Genomic DNA, 23,622 nt, shown 5'->3' on the forward strand with positions numbered 1-23,622 from the left:
ACAAGTATCTTAAACTGCAAGGCTGCTTACAGTAGTGAATTTATTTACAATCAAGAGGGAAATTAATTAAATCTGAATGTTAGTATAAGTAAATAAAAAATACCTTTAATTTTTTCTTTTGTTTCTGACTGATATGATAATGCAGAAGAGTCAGAACTTGATTCATGACTATTTCTTGAGAAAATATGTTTTAGATTACTTTAAGAAATTCTTTCAGTTATTTCAAAATATAATGAACACTATAAAATCTCTGTTGTAAGTACATATCAATGTCATGTTAAAGGATATAGAAAACTACATTCCTGAAATTATTTCATTGAAGGATAGATGAAAGAGGAAATCAATACATGTGAATATCTGGACATCTCAATGACAAGTGCCTTATTCAAGTTTCAAGTTATGAAATTATTATATAAAATATAATGAAACATAAGCATTTCCCTGCACCCATTCTTCTGATCATCTTAAAAATAAACATGAATTCTACAAAAACGGTACATCAAGTAGGCACAAACAAAAAAGGAGTTTCTTAATTGTCGCACTGCACATACACTGGTCAAAAAACATTACTGGGAAAATACATATGAGAAGTCAAGAGTTTTACTGTTGTTCCTCAATTACTTATCAACATAGTAGTTTAAGTTGAAAATTGACTTATAAACTTGCTTCAGCATCACTAAGGATACACCAAAGGAACACTGCAAGAGCCAATGACTATGCTGGAACCTGCTGATGTCTAGATTCTTGATATCTATATACAAGGGTACCAACTGACTGACTTTCTTCAAAGATGCTGTTATAACAACCCTGTAAATAAATAATTTTTCTCTAAATGTATACAATGAAGTTAGAAGAACTTTCATCATATCCATTTTAAGGTGTCATCACCTACTACTGTATATAAATTCTTCGAGTAAAGAAAGCCTCTGTTTCAGTAAGAAACATTTACAGAAATGGATGCTCTTTCTGTGTTTAAAATTATCTCAGTCATAAGCTCAACAGTGAAATAATCACAAATTACAGTCTTCCAGTTTTTATGGTTATATATTCTATACATACATGCACTTCATTTTACAATTTTGAGGCAAAATTTAAGCAATTTTATTCCAATTCTCATCTCAGGGAAATATGAACCGAGTGCAGTCACAGAAATAATGTTGGAGCCACTACCTTTAAAGACTAGACTTCATGTTTTCTCTTAAAGTACAATTAAGCTTAAGTACATACCTACCAATACCATTATATACTACATATAATATCTCTTCTAAACACTCCTAAACCAGTAGGAGTGTGAAAGATATTACTACTCCTAAGCAAGCATTCTGAGCCTCTATGTTTGCATGGGTGATCAAGCAGACTAGCAGTGGTTTGAATCATGTATGGATTTTCTCTCTTTTCACAAACTAGAAATTACATTAACATATAGTAATTTCATTTCTTTTGAGGCCTACATGTCAATCGTAAATACATTATATCATGCTCTTTCCACTTTATGATTAACTATAAAACAAATTCAGGCCTGTTTTAATATAAATTACTTTTTATCCATTTGTAATTTACATCCATAATGATCTTCTCAACAGCATGATGATATGGAAATAAAGTGTCTTGGATTTTATCTTCAGTATGCCAATAATTTATAATAGTTTTATTCATCACAACCTGCTGGATAAATGTATTGAAGTTTTAGGCTTACTTTCTACACCATTACTACTTAATTTCACCTTATAATTGTCAATATTACCAAGTTTATCAAACTTGTGGAAACAAAAAGCCAGTTCTATTAAGCAATGAATATGGATTTCTTATCAAATCCAGATTATTATGATTATCATCTAAGATACACAACAGATTGTTTCTCACTCTAAAACCAAGTGGGAAATACGTATGTGTAAACTTGGATTTTTAGTTGAATTCAGCAAATAAAAGATGTTTAGATTTGGCTACAATTTACTACTTTACATTTGTAACAATAAAAAATAAATCAAATTTTTGATATCAGAAACACAGGAAGATATAGCATCTAATTCCATGCTACCCTCTTTAGCAATAGGCTCTATCACCCACCTCACCAAGAAAGATTCTCAGTCACAGTCAATACTATTCCTTCAGTTAGAGCCATTTTTTCACAAATTTATATTTTACTCCTGTTAAAGCCATTGAGAATAATCTGATAACTGCCTTCACCACAGCACTTCTGATGAGTGAATACAACACAGAAGATGATATAATGGTCTTCACTTGTGTATGTCTCAGCAAAGCACTTTGGCACTATGTTGGCACTGGAACATAAAAGGTAGTACCACATCAGGAGAAAGTTACTTCTGTGCTAACCTAACAGGGACAAGATGTGTGGTACCAAAGACATATAACACAATCATAATAACGTCAGTAGCTACATGACAATAAAAAATGGGTTACAACGACCAAGGAACTAATCATATGAGATTCCAGATCCTTAATGCTACATACAGTGTATTTACTGGTATGATTTGTCTTGTCGCCTACCTCTGAAGTGTACATAAAAATATACAGAACATGTATCTTATGCTAGTTTGGAAATATATACAAAGGAATATGGAGCTGGGAAATGGTTCAGGTTGGTGATGTACACTTTTGCCACAAACACAATGCTCTCGCATGTGACCTACATTGATGCTTCTATATTAACACTGGTGATATGGCATGATCATGACATCAACTCTGAACAATCCATAGGTCACCTTCCATGGGAGCTTCAAGCTTAAGCCAGCCACCTCCAGACTCCCTGTCATTATGTCCCACAGCATGTTGACATTACATTCATTAATAATCAATTGTTTTGTCTTAAACTAGATTACATGGAGTTCTCTTTAAGATTAAAGAACAAGCTGCCACTGCACAGAATGCTTCTTTCATATAAATTAATCCTGCAAGAAGTAGTCTAACTTTATTGGAAGTTGTGAGATTCAACATCCAAGTGGGCAGCCTTCATGGCTAATAGTTATCAAGATCTTGCTTTGTACACTGAATGTTAAGAGCAGTAATGAGAATTATTTCAGCAATAATAATAATAATAATAATAATAATAATAATAATAATAATAATAATAAAATAATAATAATAATGGTAATGATAATAAAGTAAAAATAATAGTAATGTAACTATTTATAAATTATGCTGTTATTCCCTGTAAGGTGGGGCAGCCAAGATAAAAGAATATAAATCATAAAAATATAATAATAATAATAATAATAATAATAATAATAATAATAATAATAATAATAATAATAGCAATAATGATAATAAGAATAAGAATGATAAAATGAAATGAGATAACACACAAGGGACACTCAACTATATCACAGGTTTTGAGGGTGAAGCTTCAGCTGGTCACTGTTCATTCATGCACATCACATTCCCACTTGTACACCCGTACATATGTCCTTTCTGTCCCCTATGGAGTGAAATACTCTGATGCAAACATTTCTTTATAATTTTTTTTGAGGACCTATTACAAACTCAACATGGGGCAATAGAAAATAGACTTCATGTTCAGCAAGAACATCTTTTAAGAATGCATTTTTAAGGTCCATTTTAAAATCTACCATTACTTCAGGAGGAATTTACACTTAACTATATAATGTAATTACTTCTAAACTTTGGAAGTTTTCATTGACTTCAATAGTTCATATTTTCACTTTGTTGTATGCCGGGCCCATGCCATGCGCTGCAGCTGAGCCAGTGTCTCCTGCCGGGAGACTCGCTCACTGGCAGTGCGCGTGATGGGTCCATTCAGATTGCGGGGAGTACCAAGGGGAGTTGGTCCATAGGGACCTAGAGTGACAGCATCTTCTGGCACTTGGGCCAGACGATGAGGCTCTAAAGCATAGAGCTGTGCCACAGCCTGGGTAACACTCTCCCCTGAGGACTGGCCGCTGCTGTCCCGTTTGAGGTCACTCTCACTGCTGAGGGAGGGGGTGCTGCTGCATTCCTCAGGACGCTGAGCTAATCGAGGTCGAGGGACTCCTTGCAGCTTGGAATTCATAGAAGGTTCCTGTTGGGGCACAGCCAGGGTTACTTCCCCAGCATTGTTTGCATCACCTCCCCACAAAGGTAAAGGGTGTATTAGTGGCCCCACAGAAACTGAACGGGCCAAGGTTTCATTAGCGTGAGGAACAGTACTAGATTCTTGGTTAAGCCCACTAGGCAACCCGTCAGAGGGGAAAGATGCCATGTGGATTGGGGGAGATGGGGTTGGGAAGAGGAACTGATGGTGAGCTATACTTGGGGAGGGTGTGGGTGGTAGTTCAGAGGAGTGGAAGAGGAGGGATGCTGTACCCCCAAGATCCAACGCTGCAGCTAACTGGCTACTGTGGCCAGGGCTGGCATCGGTCACCAAGAGCTGGCCAGAGAGAGAGCATGAGTTGGCCACTCGTTGCAGCAGCCACTAAACACCATGCTTCTGCAAACAAAAGACACTACTGAGCCATGCATGCCTCAACACAGGTTACTTAGCCACACTGGACCTCTGAGGTGCAGTATCCTTGGTGGAGGTCAGTGGTTAGATTCTACTATTGCAATTAGTCACAAAACAAATGTCTACAAAAAGTCTACAGAAAAAAAATGGAGCAATATAAAATAAATTACTTGTCACAGAAATATCATGCTGTTCAGTTAGATAAAACATACTGATGCAAGTAACTCATATCATTAATAAATAAGCCAAAAAATGAACATATCCACTTAACCTATAAATGATGGCAGATTTTTAAGAATGGTTTTGTATCTTGACAAAACAATGTTGCCTTCACTCTTATGGATAAAAAAAAAAAAAAAAAGACAAACAAATAAAAAAAATCACAAAAAACAAGTGATTACGTTTACTGAGATACTGTGATGAATTGGACTTTTCCCTTTGGTAAAGAAAGTATACCAAAATTCAAGGTCTATAAAAGTATGTAATGGGCACAAAAATAAGCCAGGGGTCAGCAATAATTACCATCTATCTGTATAAAGTAATTAGAAGACTAAACTGTCTTAATTCAGAGTCATTATCATGTTTTTACACAAGTATTCATCACTGCTAGGCAGAGTCTACTCAACACGGACATAGATTGAAGATCTTTTTTTCCATCAAACATATCACTATGGTTTGTTATAAGACAGTACACAATACTCATTTTACAGTTAAAATACATATTTAAGAACAACATGGCTTTTATTCTTCACAGAAAAGTAAGAGAAGGAATTATGGAAGATGAAAAATACTTGCAATGAAGATTATATACCTATGTATATTGCAAAATACATATAAGGAACGTTTTAAAATTTAAACATGCCTCTTTGAAGAAAGGATTACTGCAAGTGACACGACAAACAGCTGCCATCATGTAAGGCTTAAGAAGGACAAAAATTTCTCACTTAAATAATCCCCAATGATCACTCAGATTTGTACAAGGAGAAAAATTTCAAATTAATGGATAATAATTTTTTTCTATTTTCAATGGAAATTCACCACTGATACTGCAGACTTATAGATTTACATAATCTTGTAAGACTATTCATGATATCTAATACTCAGTATGAGAAAAATAAACATGAGTCTTAGAATCAACTAATCTAAAACTGTATTTAAACATGCAATTTAAAAAAAAAAAAATTATCAACAAGAATTATTGAAGGGAAAACAATACTTCAAGGCCAAAATAACTCTTAAAAACCATGGAATATCATAAATTAAGTTTGGAAAACTTAGTACAGTTTTAGAACTTGTGTGTTGTAATCCAACAATGTCACTGGCATTATTGCATTTCAGGACATTCAAGTTGTCTGCACTTTCAGTTTTAGCAACAGTTTTATTTTCTTGATCATCTCAATTATGCATGACCTTAATAGTTTTCTAATGTTCATTTTCTCATCGATGTGACAGACAAATTCATATCATGCAAAGTACTAATCAATGGTTATTGATTTTTCTTGCAGCAGAAAGTACTGGAAAATCTCTACTCTTCTAATCCCAGTGTGTTATGAAAAGTGGCTGATGGGTGGAGCAAGGGGAACCATCTATCTTAAATTACACACTTCACAAATTAATGCATATCACTACAGTTCACAACAAAGGAGGAATACAGCCATTACAGTATCAGTGATGTATCAAAATGGAGTTCAAGAACATTTGAAACTGAAAGAAAATTTTCAATGATTGCATTTGAAGGCAAAATAAGCCATGCAACACCATCTTCTCTCTCCCTTTTTTTTTTTACTTTTTATTTCAGTAATTAATGGATAAAGCATTTTACTATCAAAATATCTCTAATACTTCAGTTACAATAAGCTAACATTTCTAAGCTAAAAAGGAAATAATTACAGCAGCCATTTTCAAATAATTTTACATCTATAACAATAAAGGCATGGAATCCACTCAGTGTTCATCAACATGAATCTTTACTAGAGCTCAACAAACAGCAAGAAAAGAGTCATATGTAGATGCAGATTGTAGATATAAACAAAGATACTGAGAAAGGGAGATAGACTGATGAATAAATTAATGTTTCTGTAATAAGTAGATCACTGATCTAATGTAAGTGATGAGTAACCAAACCAAAATCTTGTATATTAGGCATTTTATATTTTTCCTTTACAAATTACAACCTACCTGAGATTTTATCTCTGGAGGTGAAGGAAGAAGCTGTGTGCTTGGCATGACACCACCACTCCCACTCATCTTCATCTCCATTTCCCGAACCTGCAACACCAACGCCTGGATGTGTTCCAGGAGTTCCTTGTTGTGCACCAGTAGTTGGTGAGTTCGAGCCTAGAAAGAAAATTTCAAATAAGTCACCCCTTAAAAATAAAAAATAAATAAAAATAAATAAATTGAAAAAAAAAAAAAAAAAAAAAAAGAGATATATAAATAACATACAAAGAAAGATAAAAAATATATGTACATACATGTCAAGAATATATCACAAACTGAAATAATGATGAATTTTATAGAGTGAAATAATGACCATTTTAAAATCTAATTATGGAACTTTCTTGTCATATTATATGTCTACTGCAGTGATTCCCTACTGGGTTATACTCGTACGTTTGCAGCAGGCATCTTCAAAGTGACTCCGAATTGAGTCAATGGGAACATTCAATATCTCAATAAACTGCTGCAAAGAAAAAGGGGGCCTGGACTGAAGCTTATCAGAGACTCAATTGATGTTGGGTACATTGTGGAAGTTTGAGAAACTATCATTGTTTTGAGGTTGCTGTAGAGTTCCGGTATGCCTGCTGGTATCTCAAAGGTGAGGTGGCTGGGGTGGTTGTGAGGCAGCACTAACCAGGGTGGGAGGATAAGCCAGCAGAAAGAGCAGCCTTATGGAGTCTCCACCAGCAGAAAAACTACTTGTTAAAATAGTATGTATTAAATATATTTTCATACTAGATGTTTTGGATTGATTAATGATCTTAAACTTCCTGAATGGAATCAATAAAATGAAAAGACTGGAGTCAAGCAAGAGACTCAGAAACAAATAACTTAATTACTTCAAAAGCACATGTCAATCACAAAAACATTTGTGCCACCATGTGTGCTTACAAATACTACCACATATGCTGAAGTATAAAACAAGCTTTTTTGCCAAATTTTAGGCTCCTAAATCAAGGGGTCGCCTTATACATTGAACATAAAATACAACCCTTTAACCCAGTGCTGAACATTATTATTACTATTATTACTATTATTATTATTATTATTATTATTATTACTATTATTACTATCATCATTATCATTATTACCATCATTAATCTGTTACCTTGGAATTCATACTGCAACCACACACGTGCGTGTACAATATATATATATATATATATATATATATATATATATATATATATATATATATATATATATATATATATATATATATATATATATATATATATATATATGATTACTTAAATGCAATTACAACAAAAAACAATCAATACAGAAACATGTGAGTACATTTTCAAATTGGGCTTGTCACTGACCTGGGCTTCTAGCCTGGCTGCAGTCTCAGCTGCCAGCTGATCCCTCAACAAATGAACCTGAGATACTGCTGCTTGAGTCTGTTGTTGTTGTTGTTCAAGCTGTTCTCTCAGCAGCTGCAGCTCATGATGCACTGAGAGTGGAGTGCCAGCCATGGGTAAAGAGTCACCTGACGGCAGAGGTTCACTAAGGGGAGATGTGTAGGTTTCTCCAGCACCCTGCAGAAGAGAAGATTTGTCATCAATAAGTTTATAATTATTCATCAGAACACAAGAACCCATTCTAGCTTATATAAGTTGCAAGCATTATGGACAGAGGCCACACCATGGAAAGAGTTCTGAATTTCTTGTCATGACCAAATTAAGGGTTTTCTTTGACTGACTGGTCTAACAAGTGCAATAAAATAAATAATAATAATAATAATAATAAGATAAAAACAAAATAAAAAAAACAAACAAATGTTATAACCTATTATACAGAGGACTGAATTTGTTACCAAGATAAACATAAGCACTTGCTAAGGAATATGTAGTAGCAATGAATCTATGATGATTTTGGGACAATGAAGTCAACAATCTGTCAAGTATGCATAACTACTAAATCAGACATTATTAATCAACTTCACAAAGTTTTTATTACTTGAAATTGAATAGTATATAAAAAGACTAGAATACATTTGGGAAAAATAAGTTGAGTTAAGAGAGCTGCTGATGGCCCACATTTCAATAATCCTCTAATATTACATGAATACACTTTCATTTCACTGAGAAAAATGTGGTGGAATGTCTTGTTGAAACAAGACACCAAACTCAACCAACTGAGGCTTCAGCTACACCACTTTGAGGATTTATTTACGTAAATCAACTAATAGGTCTGAAAAAAAAAAAAAAAAGTCCATCAAGTGATCTTCAAGATCATGATGAACAGTAATCTGAACTCACTTTGAGGAAGATGTCTGAGCCAGCAGGGGGCGCAAGGGGTTCCAGTTTGTTGGGTCGCTGCAGTAGGTGCTCCACAGAGTCTTCATTTACTGAGTCCGAGGGAGTGAGCGTGACTAGGTCCTCCTGGGTGCTCTCTGTGTCCAGTAGATCTAAAAGGAAAGACCCGTGTCACCACTCAAACAGTGTTAGAGGAACATGGGTTACTATATGCACAATGCCATACTTATTCCTGAGATTGACGATGCCATGCTGTCCATTTCATGAATGATAGTAGTTCATCATCAGTTTTTTGTTGATGACATTTTTGTATATTCTTTGTATTATGGTTCTTAACCTCAGATAGTGGACCATCACACCTTCAGGAATGAGACTACAGCAACTAACTGTCATGACATGGCTAATGGTGCACAAATTAATGGATGCTGATGAAGAAAAGTTTGCATATCTTCTTTATGTGTTGGCAGTTTGCTGTTTGGCTTTTTACAAAATGACTGAATGGCATGATAGTATTTTTTTTTCCTTTTTTAACAATCATCTATCAAATAGCAACATATATCTAATAGTGAAGTGAAATATAAATCACTTCTAAAATTAAGAAATTAAATCACAGGCACACCACCAGAACATTAAGACATGATTGAACTCTCAGCACATGTTACAGCTGACAGAAGGTTTAATTAACATAATGTCATATTGTTTGCTCTCTTAACAATATGTGCCTAATAAGATTTCTCTCTCTCTCTCTCTCTCTCTCTCTCTCTCTCTCTCTCTCTCTCTCTCTCTACACCTTGGATTAAAAACAAAACTTAATATGTTACTACCAGCATACATACAAAGGATACAGCATTCCAATCCTAGTCAGTCATGCTCAATTGTTTTCTATTTCTTTATGTTCCATTTTTCTTTACTTTTTTTATGCATATTTTTCACATTACCAAGCATGATTGTTATTACAAAGAGTTTTCACCAAGAAAAATTCTAGCATTTCATTAACATTATAACTAATATTACTATAATGTTGTTCATACCAAGTTCACTTTTATTGTCATTAGTATTTTTATTGCATTTATTATTATCATTATCATTACCATTTATTATTATTATTATCATTATTATTATTATTATTATTATCATTTATTATTATTATTATTATTATTATTATTATTATCATCATCATCATCATCATCATTATAATCACTATTATTATCTTTATCATGTTATTTTTATTATCATTGTTGTTACTATGAATATATTATTATTAATATCATTATTATTATCATTATTACTACTATCATTATCATTATTATTATTATTATTATCATTATTATTACTATTATTATTATTATTATTATTATTATTATTACTATTATTACTATCATCATTATCATTATTACCATCATTAATCTGTTATCGCTTATTTAATGTTAATGCTTGTATTATCTATGGTCGTGGATGAACCACAACACATGTCCATCTACACCAGGGTTTCCCAAAACGGGCAGTACCGGCCCCTCTTGGGCGTTGGAAGGATTCGGGAGGATGGTATGTGAATAGGGGGCGGAAGGGAGGCGCCAGTAGGACATCACAACCAATCTAAAAATATTCTTGCATTGAGAATTTCAGATTTTGGTGTTAACGAATCTAAAGACGTACTATTATTATTAATGTCCACACATCAGCAACCGAGCAATCCTAAAACTATATCAATGTAATTATTGTACCATTATATTCATGGTTATTTAACGTCCCATCTCTGAATTGGAGGTGAAGTGATCAGGTAAAAACTCGAAAATTGAGAGGTATAAGTATTGGTGGGAAAAGTCACTCATTCCTACTGTAAATCACAGCTAGTGAAAGTGTGCTAGTCTTAAGTCACTTATAGTTGTATTATGTTGTTTGTGTTTGTGTACGTAGGGGCTCCAGTGATGTGAGTGGGAGCCAAGGGGACAGCAGTCCGAAAAGTCTGGGAACCACTGCTCTACACCCTTATAACTGACAGGTCCGTAAAAGAGCTTCGGCTTTTTAAATTACCTTAACTTAACCATCAATATGATCTACTGTATTGTTTCTATGTAATTCACAAGTGGCCAATAAATATATCTGTATCAGTATTGGTATCTCAACACCCTTTCATTGTTCAGAAACCAACTGTTTAATTTGCAAACACATTTAGAAATGCAATAAAATCTATTTAACAGTTACGTAGGTAAAAAAAGAAAAGAAAATGTCATCACTCACCTTTCTTCAACTTCTCTGTGGACGCGTCTGAGCCCTGCTCGCTCGTTTCGTCTTCAGCGGAATCCTGAGACTGCGGCGTGTCCTTCACAGAGATCTTGTGACACACCTCGAACGCTTGCCCCACTGTTCTCACCACTCTCATTGCCTGGCTCTGGTGAAAAGAGTAAAGTTGTTAGTTACTAATATCGGAATCCACCTGAGCAATAATATACACTGTGCCAACTAAGACTCCCCACTCAACTAAGCTTGCCAATACTACTATACAACTTTGTCCTTGTCCAGCTCCAACTTTCACTGGCGCCATAGCATCCGGAAGGCGCCCCGCACAATTCATTACTTATTCACTAGACTCCCTCTAAGCTACAGATAAGCTGACTACAAATACTTATCTTACCAGACCTAAATGTAAATGGAGGGAATAATCTATATGCGGAAATGGCCTAAAACCAGTGGCCTTACACGAGACTGAACATACAAGGACGTCTCCTGCATGAAGTAATAACAAAAACAGTTTTTTTCACAGAGGCTAAAGCTTACATTTGATGAAGAGCACACTATGCATCATAAATGTATATATTATTACTTACCTGTACTCATGCTGTCCAGTGCAATGGCAGACTTACGCTATGAGAAAGTTTATAAAACATGCTTTCTACGTAAGTTGATCATATTGCACAGGTTACCGTTGTAATATTATGGCTATTACCCAATTCCTCACCTCTAAATCAATGTCTTCGATGCTAAGAGTATTGGCCGCTGCATTGGATTGGCTTCTCTGCCGGCCATTAACTATTCCATGCTCTGTAAGGAAAGTCACGGCCTGCTGGACTGGTGATGATCTTTGTTTCTTTAGTGAGCTGTTGCGAGATGCAGGCTTGGTCGGCTTGGTGTGGCCTGTGGTACCTTTGCTGCCACTAGGGGGCAAGGACTTCCCTGGGCTGGGCTGCAGCGACACGGCTCTCCCGTGGCGCTGAGGCGGCGGACTGACAGGTGTCTTGGATGACGAGGCAGCCAGCGGGTTGGAGGAGGATTTTAAGGTAGGTGAGGTAGGATGGTGAGCAGCAGACATTTTGGCCTCAGATGAAGGCTGCTGGTTGACGGCGTCTTTCGAGGTCGATGGAGATTCTACAGGTGAAGATGCCTTGGCCGAGGATGTGGAGACCTGAGTGGGCACTGTCTTACTGGTGGGTGTTGACTGCTGGCTGGCGGGTCCCTGGCGTAGTGGTGAGGCAAGCTGGCTGCTCGCTGCATGGGTGGGACTGGTGGGTGGAGTTAATATAGGTGTTGGTGCCCCAGCCAAAATGCTCGGGTGAGAGAGAAGACCAGGATTGCCGAGCATCGAGGTTACGCCGGACACAGTTCCAGACGAGGTAACACCTTGAGACAATACGGTGGGAATCATGTTTGTGACGCCCGGTACGCCGCCCAGGGCACTGAAGCCACTCAAACCCACGATGCCAGCAATACTGTGAGGGCGGCCAAGCCCCTGTCTTGTAGTGTGTGGGTGGTAGTGGGAGGGGGGCTGGTCGCCAGATTGATGGTGTTGGCCCGAATGATCATGGGACGGATGGTGCAGCACGGAATGGGGAGGCTGAGTTGTACTGTCAGGTGGGCGGCGAGAAGAGGTATGGCCGCCGTTCCTGGACGGGGTAACAACTTCAGGTTCCCGGAAGGAAAGTTTCTTACGTGGACGGTCGTCCGGGACGCACATTGCGGCGTCTGTCCCCCCCGGATGCTTAAGCATGTCGCCTTGGGGCAGACCGGTGGCGCAGCACGGGCTGAGGTGTCCTATAGCCGCTGACAGGCATGAGCTTCACCGTCATGGGACGTATGACCGCTTACCCATTGCCCATTTCACTTCAAATATCAATGTCACCACCATCATCAACCCGAGTCAGTTCCTCTTACCACACCAATAAACAACCAACTTGCATCCACTGGCCTTCTCGCCCACTCACTATGTCAATTTGTTATATCACAATACAGAACCTCTGTATCTTACGTTCTCTTAATATTATCATTATTGCTTCCTCAACAGCCTTTTTTCCACTGTGCTTGTCTGCACAGCTCGGTGGTAACACTTCCTCTGCCTCGTGCAACGTCCTGGGCAACTAAGCGCTACACTGGACTCATAGTGACGTCAAGGAGCAAGACCAGACCTCATGGCAACACTTGCCGACAAGATGTGTTATTTTGTTTGGACGGACGATAGTAAACACTCCAGCGGTGCCTCGCCTGCGTCATTTCTCGGTAAATTGTGGCTGTGACACTTCATGTAAACAAGTCATAATCTGTGCTGACGGATGGGCCGCGTCATTCAAAATTAATATAGGAAATGCACCTCAAGACACCTTTATTGAAAAAAAAGTCACCAGAAACATCCACATCACCTGTTTCTTATATACGACTGATATGATTTAGATTATTATACGCTTTCTCATGTTTGATTCGTAGAAGTATTACGAATATGTTGAACAAATGTGTTTTCTCTCTAGGTCTAGCACTAATGAACGCTCCCTAAAGATAACAAGATAAACTAACAAATACATGAGGACGTAAGGGAAAATAAAAAAAAAAAACTGGAGGAGGGAAGGAAGGACCGGGGTGGCAAGGTGTGTACAACTCCGGGACCGCATTCGATGCCAATTGTTTCCCGGAGAAGCAGGGACGAGTGCCAACTGAGAACATCCCCTTTCTCCCCCCGCATCTCTCTCTCTCTCTCTCTCTCTCTCTCTCTCTCTCTCTCTCTCTCTCTCTCTCTCCCCTCACGTCTTCGCCATCCTCGCCCGTTACTTCAATACATTTTCTCTCGGTAAATCTTGCTGCCTCACTGATGATATGCTATTATATATTTATTATACATTTATTCGTGCTGATTCTTAAATAAATGCTCACTGGGTCTCTCTCTCTCTCTCTCTCTCTCTCTCTCTCTCTCTCTCTCTCTCTCTCTCTCTCTCTCTCTCTCTCTTCTTCCCTCCTTACCCCTCTCCTCTCCATGCCGCAGGAGAGCCTTTGCATGCCAAGTTGTGTGTCGAGACAGGTGGCGGAGGCAGAGGAAGGGTGAGCGAGACAGGTGAGTGTGTGAAACAGTAGGTAAAGAAGCAGGTGAGGGGATGGCTGGGGAGGGGAAGGGGGATAGTGAGGGACACAGGTGTAAGGGATCATGTAGAGAGCTGACGATGATGGCAGGAAGAAGCCTGTCCCCCCTCCCCCGCCTCTCACAAAATAAAAAGGGGGTGGGAGGAGGAAAAAGCGATAATTTACTGATTACATCCTATCTCACATCAAACACTACAAATGGAAGTATTTCTCCCCCAGGTTACATTTACCACTACTTGACAATTTATATTCCTTATGAGTAAGATGTGACTGAGAGATATCTAGAGAGTCAGACAGAATGACGGACAGACAAACACAGAGACAGATAGACAGACAGGCACACAGACAGACATTCGCACGGACAGAATGTGTAGGGTGAGGGGTCCCGCCGCTGGGTCCCCGCCAAGAGGAGGGGGGGAAAGCACCCCCTTATACACTAATACCACTATAAATTTAACCAGCAAGGAACGCTAAAGTCGGTTCGTGTAGGTTTGTGGCGGTGTATCTGTAGCCAAACACACACACACACACACACACACACACACACACACACACACACACACACACACACACACACACACACCTTGAAGATAACATTTACGCCCGAAAATAAGTAAGCAAATTGTAGTAGTGATAGTAGTAGTAGTAGTAGTAGTAGTAGTAGTAGTAGTAGTAGTAGTAGTAGTAGTAGTAGTAGTAGTAGTAGTAGTAGTAGAAGTCGTAGTAGTAATAACAACAATAATAATAATAATAATAATAATAATAATAATAATAATAATAATAATAATAATAATAATAACAGTTATGATGATGATGATAATGACGATGACAATGATAATGATGATAATAATAACCACCACATCCATACCAACAGTTCTTTCCATCATCGCCCCCATCATATCTGTTTTTTCTCTCTAATCAATGATGGACGCACCCTTGTTAGACTTGCAGGCGCTCGGCTTTGTAGAGTCAAATTCATAGTTTTCCTCTGGTAGGATGGAACGCGTGTGGTGACAATTCTAGTCCACGTTGGGAATGTTCTCTTTGTACTGAAGAGACGAGAGGAGGCAAAGTTGTCTCTCATATTGACTGATTTCTGGCGTTATGGTGTTCCTTAGTCAGTTCACTGGCTGTTGTGATGATAAAGTGCTCACATATTCACCGTTTGATTGCAGTATGGCGTTTCCTAGTCAATTCACTGGATCTTCTGATAATATGGTGGTAGTACAGTGTTTCTCTGAGTCAAATTCATTGTTTTCTCTGGTAGGATGGGGCACATGTGATGACAATTCTAGTAAACGATGGGAATGTTTTCTTTGTACTGAAGAGACGAGAGGAGGCAAAGTTGTCTCCAGTACAAAGAGAACATTCCTATCGAGAACTACAATTGTCACCACATACGTTCCATACTACCAGAGAAAACAGTGAATTTGCCTCAGAGAAACACTGCATTACCACCATATTATCAGAAGATCCACTGAATTGACTAGGAAACGCCATACAGCAATCAAACGGTGAATATGTGAGCAATTAATCAGGCTCTAATAAACACCACACAGTCACTTTATCATCATAACAGCCAGTGAACTGACTAAAGAACACCATAATGCCAGAAATCAGTCAATATGAGAGTTGATTTTATCCCAGGGGAACAATTATTTACCGTCAACATTCTATCGAAAATTGCAAGTAATATTTCCTCAAGAACCATCGAGGTATCATAGTGCTAAACAAAATAGTAAATCTGACGTAAGGAAACACCATACTAACAACATACTCGTACTACTGAATAAAAACTCGTATTGTCCTCCAAAGAACACCATACCGTTCAACATACGATTAAACTATCCTCAAGAAATACGATAACGAAAAATATAGTACCATCAAGAGAGAAAAAAAAAAAAACTATTCTAACGCTATTCGAAAAAAAAAAATAAATAAATAAAATCTTGCACTGTTCGACACAACCACACCACAAAAAACAGAAGAAAAAAACCCCCCATCCCTGAAAGAAAACTCTACATTGCCCTGCTCCCCCAGCCAATCAACCCACACGAAAAGAGAAGAAAGCCTTTACCATTAGCAAAAACCCATGACTTTCCGCTATACTAACACCACACCATCAGTTAAAAGAAATGTTTGTCCCTAAGAAACTCCGGCGAGACAACACCCTCCAGTCATTAATCTCCCGGACTCGAAAAATTGAGATGCTACACGGTCAAGTAAGGTCACCTGTGCCATAAATCCCGGCGGAGTGACCTCGTGCAGCGCGTCTCAGTGGCTACACTAGCGAACCAATCAGGGAGGGAAGGTGGATTGACGTCACGACACAGTATAAAAACCTGAGAAATAGCGGTGTTTGTAAATAGAGTAGGAGGTCCTCTCTCTCTCTCTCTCTCTCTCTCTCTCTCTCTCTCTCTCTCTGGTTGCTCGCTCGCTCTTACCCTCCCTCTTTCTCACTTTCTCTTTTCTTAGTACTATTCTCTCTCTCTCTCTCTCTCTCTCTCTCTCTCTCTCTCTCTCTCTCTCTCTCTCTCTCTCTTTCTTTTTTTTTTTCTTGGCGAACAACTTCAAATAAATGTTACATGTACGCAACAACACACACACACACACACACACACACATACATACACACCTGAGAAGTAGAATGAGAGAGAGAGAGAGAGAGAGAGAGAGAGAGAGAGAGAGAGAGAGAGAGAGAGAGAGAGAGAGAGAGAGAGAGAGAGAGAGAGAGAGAAAACGCAAGCACACATAAACCACAGTCTAGCTTCCCAAATTAGCATCAAATTCCCTCAGCACAAAATACCTGCATGAGAAAGTGCCTTGTAACTTCCCTCCACCTAATTATTTCCCACTCAAGCTGCTCCCCACTCGCGGGCAACCCCATAACCCCACTGCACTCCCCTTCCCAGGCTGCTCCACTGCCAGAGACACCCTCATCGTGAACCCATTAGCTGATAACATCCTTGGTATATACACAACAATATCGTAACATGCACTATGTTACTACCTTTACAATTTCCCTTAAATGTCGTGCTCTTAACTGGGTGTACAAAGTGTATTTTCTTTGTTATTATACCAAAGGAGTTATTTGTTAGTTAATTCTTAGTTGTTTGATGCCTGATTCCCAAATGCATTTCTCTATACTTTTCGAAGTGTTTTGTTTACGTTGGCGCCTATGGAATAAAACATTTTCCTTATATTTAAACATTCTTTTGTCATATTGTTTGTATTAATCCTGAATATTACCAGTATCTCACAGACACATCTTATGCAGTACAGCCGGGTCTCATAAAAAACCCTACATACCATTTAAAACTCTGCCGGATAAATTAAGTTCCTTTCCTTCTATTACACACATTATTGCTATCTGGTACACTTTTCCTTCATTACTTATCATACTGGATCATGTTTGCTTCTTCTATAGTTATTTCCAATCTTTACCATTGATAAAAATTACAAAATCTATTCTTTTTGGTATTTAACTCTCTCGTAGATGCTTACGAAGACTTCGTGTATGGCTTCTGGTCGACTAATTCTTTCGTGTTAATTATAAAACCTATCGCCATTTTACTCATACTAACCTCCCGAATTCTATCACCACATTACAGCAACGTTAATAAAGTACAGTTGAGCCTCACAGGAGCCCCCCCCCCCCACCTTCTTCTTAACTTGTCGCAGCGCCTTCTGTCAATCAATCAGTAAACTACGAGGAGAGTCACCGCGCCTCTGCCAATACACTTCGTCCACCACGCTGCGCCCTTCAGCCAAGCAAGCCTCTCACAGTAGTAGTGTATGTACGCGGAGTAAAATATTTCATCATAGTAAAAATGTCTCTCTCCAAGGTATTTTTGCCACGAGCTGTTTCTTTTGGCACAGAAGTGAGGACCTAAATGACTCGTAAACAGGGAGAGAGAAGAGGGAAGGAAGGAAGAAAGACTAAAAAAAGATGAGAGAAGGAGGAAGATTGGGAAGAAGAGGTTCGGAAGTGAGGCGAAGAAATGCGTGAAAATATTGAAAGTGAGTGTGTAAATATTACCTGAAAATGTTGAGAGAGAGAGAGAGAGAGAGAGAGAGAGAGAGAGAGAGAGAGAGAGAGAGAGAGAGAGAGAGAGAGAGAGAGAGAGAGAGAGAGAGAGAGAGTTGCACCAAAATAGAGAAAAAGACACTGACACAAACATAGCTCAACAAACAAATAGATACACAAAGAACAACACGATAAAAAAGAATAATACGAACAAAAACAAAAAACAAAAAGAAAACGAGCATCTTCTGTTGGAACAAAAGAACAAAAGAAAAAAAGTAGAGCGGATAAAATAAAATCTTCTCTTCCTCGCTTATTCTTCTTCTCCCTTTCCTGCAGCGGGAGAGGAACTGAGGGAGCACTTCCTCCGCACTGAGCTTGTCTAGAAGGTATATTATAGATGTTGTCGCCCTCCCGGACCTGCAACAGCTGCCTAGTTTATTTCCAACGTCATTTATAAGAAGGCTAACATTGCGCAATTCATTAACTTGATTCTTGCACTTCTGGGGAGTCTGGCTTCTTCTTCACCCATGCACTTTGCTTTGTTCTCTCTCTCTCTCTCTCTCTCTCTCTCTCTCTCTCTCTCTCTCTCTCTCTCTCTCTCTCTCTCTCTCTGTGTGTGTGTGTGTGTGTGTATATTAAATGCGCGAGCACACACACACACACACACACACACACACACACACACACACACACACACACACACACACACACACACACACACACACACACACACACCTTGCAACGTCTTATCAAGTAAAGCGGCAGCCGGCCAGGTCGTCCTGCCGCTGACAGACACACAGGCGATGGAAAAAACACAGAAGATGGCGGCCAGATACAGAGACAGGCTAATGTTCCTCCCATGACAAAAGTTTCGTGTCTCTCCACTTTACTGTATCCTTGCCTTTCACTCTCATAGCCCATTAAATTGAATATGTTTCCCTGGGCACAAATGAATTCATCAGCTTATGAGTACTATAATTTATTTCGTTAAGTGCTCGGTGCGTAAGTTATATTTATTCTCTTAATTTGTTATCCTGTTTCGCATATATATTTTTTTAAGCATTGTTTGGAAATTAGAAAAAGAGTGCGGTAAAATTTGTATTCAGAGGAAGGTGAGGGAAAGTTATTCTTAGACCAAGCTTCTTCGTACAATATTATTCTTTGCCGTTGTAATTATGTTTAGTTTACCTAGTTTTCTCCTCAAAGTTGCGGGTGACTATATACTTTTTTTTTTTTCTACAATCTCGCGCGACTTACTATTTTAGCAGGTTTTACACTCCATTTTATCTCTCGTCCTCCCTCTGTTTTGGCTCCCTTAGGTATATTTATCTGTTCTCTGCTAAGTTTGTTTTCAACCGGGGCGCCCTTGATCCTCCCCACCACTACTGTTTCTGTGCCACTTGCATCATCCATCCCAATCAAGGTGAAACAGTGTACATCTCGAGAAGTGAAGCCGTAACCATGAACAACGCAAGCTTATTTACCCGCCATCACTTCAAAAGGTTTTTACAATGTGTTTCTCTATCTCGCTCTTCGTCTCAGAATTTACTGCGGAACATTAGCATTCAGTATATTTATGCTCGTCTGAATGAATAACTAGATGAACTTTTCCCTCAGGTATATAGTAGTATTCCCACCGATGCCATCAACACCACTGCCACCACCAGTGTTTCAGGGCCAGCCCCCGCTATCGCCGCAGTCGTCGTCACTGCACATAAACTCTTAATACAAAATTTCATAGCTTTTCCTACGATCCCAGACACTCCTTCACCATGATCACAACCTCACGAATCACCATCACCGTCACTACCCTCACGATCACAAGATTTGCAAATAAACAAACCTCTCACTGTGAGATCTTTACGGCATCTCGCCAAAAAATAAGTTTTATTTTTTTTTCTTAATCTAGATTTTTCTTTGTGTTTGTTACATTTTCTTGAATATTTTTTGTTTGTTTTTGTTTTTAGTTTTTAGTTTACGTGACGTTTATAACTATTTTATCAGGCACATCCAAGGTTGAGTTAGTGGTGGTGCCACAATGCGCTGTGTAATGCCTCACGCAGCGCACATTAACTCGGTGGGGTGTATATCCGGCAACCGGGGAGAGTGTCCTCAAGGAGCAATTCATTAAGGATCATAAAATAAACCACGAAGGGAGTCTGAGCTGAAGCACAATCACTATCCTGCCTTATCGGACTACTACTACTACTGCTACTACTACTACTACTACTACTACTATTACTACTACTATTACTAGTGCTGCTGCTGATGATGATGATGATTCTGCTGCTGCTGCTGCTGCTACTGCTGTTGCTGTTGTTGCAGCTGCTGCTTCTTCATCTACTACTATTACTACTACTACTACTACTACTACTACTACTACTACTACTACTACTACTACTACTACTACTACAATAATAATAACAACAACAATAACAACAACAACTACTACTACTACTACTACTATAACTACAACAACAACTACTACAACAACTACTACTACTACTACTGCTACTACTACTACTCCTACTGCTACTACTACTACTACTACTACTACTACTACTACTACTACTACTACTATTACTACTACTACTACTCGTGCTCGTGCTCGTGCTCCCTGCTTCTGGTATCAACTGTACGTAGTAATGTTGCCGCTGCTGCCGCTTCTTTATCCTTTTACCTCGCTACTTAAACAAAACACTACTATCATTGCTGCAAAAAAAAAAAAAAAAAAAAGCCTTCAGTATTTACTATTTGTTTATTCACTTATACCTTGGCTCACATTTTTGTCTCATTATCGGAAACAAGTGCTCGAACATCGCCAAGCCAATGCAACTACCCATTACTGAACATCACGGAGGAGGCGATCCCGCAGCCTCCAGCACCACAGCTTCATAATCACCGCCAATAATAGAAAAGAGGAAGTGTGAGGAGTGAGATTATGTAACCTAAAGCACCACAATGCCATTAACACACGTCACACAACTAACTCCCATCACACCACCTTTCCTTCCCATCACATCACTTCTCCCTCCCTCACATCACGCCTCTCCTTTTCTGTATTTATATACGCACACGGTGAGTCGCCAAGGGAAGGGCAAAAAAAAAGTCACTCGTGCCATTTTTACGGAGGAAAATAATAACAAATCTACTACGTATGTAACACCCAAGCTGTAAGGTGTAGCAGTAATAATACTTGCTTGCACCAGTAGTAGTAGTAGTAGTAGTAGTAGTAGTAGTAGTAGTAGGAGGAGGAGGAGGAGGAGGAGGAGGAGGAGGAGGAGGAGGAGGAGGAGGAGGAGGAGGAGGAGGAGGAGAGGCTGGCAGGTGGTACCATGTAGACTTACGTGATGCTTCATTTGAATGCGTGTTCCCTCCCGACAAGCGGCAGAGGTTTGGCACACTTGGCACCAAACAACAATAGTAAGGCAGACAGTCTAACAAATACACCTGTATGTACGAATATACCACAATGGGAAAATCCATCACAATAAATTTATAAGTTTCCAGATAGCATTTTGTAGATAATTCCACTCTGGTGAACTACACTAAATTAAAAAGGCCAAGATCCCTTTCCTCAGTCATTTCTTGAAATTATGCACTGATCAATTATGATGCAATATGCAATCTGAGACAATTCCGAACTGAGTTGAGGCCACGTCCGCACATTCATCTATTATTTCGCACATGGAAGGCAACTGTGATACGCCAATATTCAATATGCGGTCAGCAGCCACAGTGGGTCACGCGCTGCCTCTCTCCTGTGATGACCAGCCCGCACGTCCTGACGGGTCGCTGTGATGCCGTAAAGGTGCATTGTGTCGTACCGCACCTTAACTCACTAATTACACTTGGCGACAACATCAAAGCCCCAGGCCACGACACATCCACCTTGCACCCCAACCCGACCGCAACTCCATGGCATTAACTTTAAAGTAAAAAAAATAGGTCGCAGGTAGCCGTCGTAGCAGGTAAGTTGGGCAGAGTGACGTCATGAGTGATGTTCCATTTTCGCCTTACTCTGAGTCCAGAGAATGACGTCAGAAACTGTTCTAACTTAGCAGGGTACAATCACTGTGTGTGTGTGTGTGTGTGTGTGTGTGTGTGTGTGTGTGTGTGTGTGTGTGTGTGTGTGTGTGTGTGTGTGTGTGTGTGTGAGAGAGAGAGAGAGAGAGAGAGAGAGAGAGAGAGAGAGAGAGAGAGAGAGAGAGAGAGAGAGAGAGAGAGAGAGAGAGAGAGAGAGAGAGAGAGAGAGAGAGAGAGAGAGAGAGAATTAATTGGTTTTGAAACTTAAATTCATTGCATGTTATCTTAAGAAACAAAAAAAAAAATTCTACTCAAGTAAGATCTATGGAAGAATAATGTACGAATTCTTTTCTGCCCCAGAGAGAGAGAGAGAGCCAGAAAGATGAAAGGAGAAGAAAAATATGACCTGCTGTCAAAGAACGAGACGAAATATTTCATCGATTGGTTAGGAAGACGAAACAATTGTGGTAGAGAACAAATAGGTGTGGCCTCTCGTCCTTCTCTTGCCCTACATACTACATCTCGTACCATTCTCAGCGATGCTCCCTTAACGACCGGCCCGCGGACACGTAGACGAACAACTACAAAAAGTGCCGCCCTTTGTGCATGTGCTTCCGTATATCTGTGTCCACACTCGCCTTCTTTACGACGCTACTGAGTGCCAAGTGGGGAATGTTCCGCGCTCACTGCACGTGTCACTCGGTCGGAGTAACATCGCCTGCACTTAGCCCTGCGGCACATGGTACATGGTATGATATTACTGGCAGCCTTCAAAACATGAGGTGCGGCGGGGATTAAGATCAAGGAAGCTTCTCAAGGCCAAGTATAAGGTAAGGGAGATGCAGATGAACGTGTCCACGGTTGGCACATAAGACTGCTTCAAGATGTAAGTCAGAGGTACGCACGTAAAAATGTGTGTGAATCTCTCTCTCTCTCTCTCTCTCTCTCTCTCTCTCTCTCTCTCTCTCTCTCTCTCATTCATACACAAAACGAACTAAAATTTCACTTTTTGAAAAATAAGAAAACATAAACACCCAAGTAAACATAACACACCAACGCCATTATGCTAACACATCTCTGCAAGGAGGTTGTCCTGCCTGCCCGTGCCTCTTCCCTGCACCCCTGCACGCGCCGCTCACATCTCACCTTCTCCGCGACAGAGCGAAAAGGGCGGCGACAGGTGATCACAACGCGGCAGGTGAGTAAGGCAAGGGTGAGGACCGTGAGTCACCAGAGTGCTAGACGGGGATTAATTAGACGACCTTCGGCCAAGAAACGGATGGTCGTTA

At 39.3% G+C, this 23,622-nt stretch overlaps 1 protein-coding gene across 10 annotated transcripts in view; it reads right to left on the minus strand.

Moving 5' to 3' along the window:
* Window positions 1-299: 299 nt before the first annotated feature.
* Window positions 300-23,622, minus strand: part of LOC123516321 (carboxyl-terminal PDZ ligand of neuronal nitric oxide synthase protein-like) — a 227,984-nt gene continuing 204,661 nt past the window's right edge. For 7 of the 10 annotated variants that reach the window (XM_045275603.1, XM_045275598.1, XM_045275600.1 and 4 more), the window contains 5 exons: window positions 11,182-11,332; window positions 8,944-9,092; window positions 8,005-8,220; window positions 6,638-6,796; window positions 300-4,384 (listed from right to left, as the gene is read on the minus strand). In XM_045275603.1, coding sequence (XP_045131538.1) covers window positions 3,677-4,384; window positions 6,638-6,796; window positions 8,005-8,220; window positions 8,944-9,092; window positions 11,182-11,332 — 1,383 coding nt within the window. In that variant the 3' untranslated portion in view covers window positions 300-3,676. Of the gene's footprint in view, window positions 4,445-6,637; window positions 6,797-8,004; window positions 8,221-8,943; window positions 9,093-11,181; window positions 11,333-11,899; window positions 13,473-23,622 lie in introns of all 10 variants that reach the window. The other 3 variants (XM_045275605.1, XM_045275597.1, XM_045275596.1) reach the window with 3 other exon arrangements.

This window comes from Portunus trituberculatus, chromosome 40 (genome assembly GCF_017591435.1).
Source record: "Portunus trituberculatus isolate SZX2019 chromosome 40, ASM1759143v1, whole genome shotgun sequence".
Taxonomy (NCBI): domain Eukaryota; kingdom Metazoa; phylum Arthropoda; class Malacostraca; order Decapoda; family Portunidae; genus Portunus; species Portunus trituberculatus.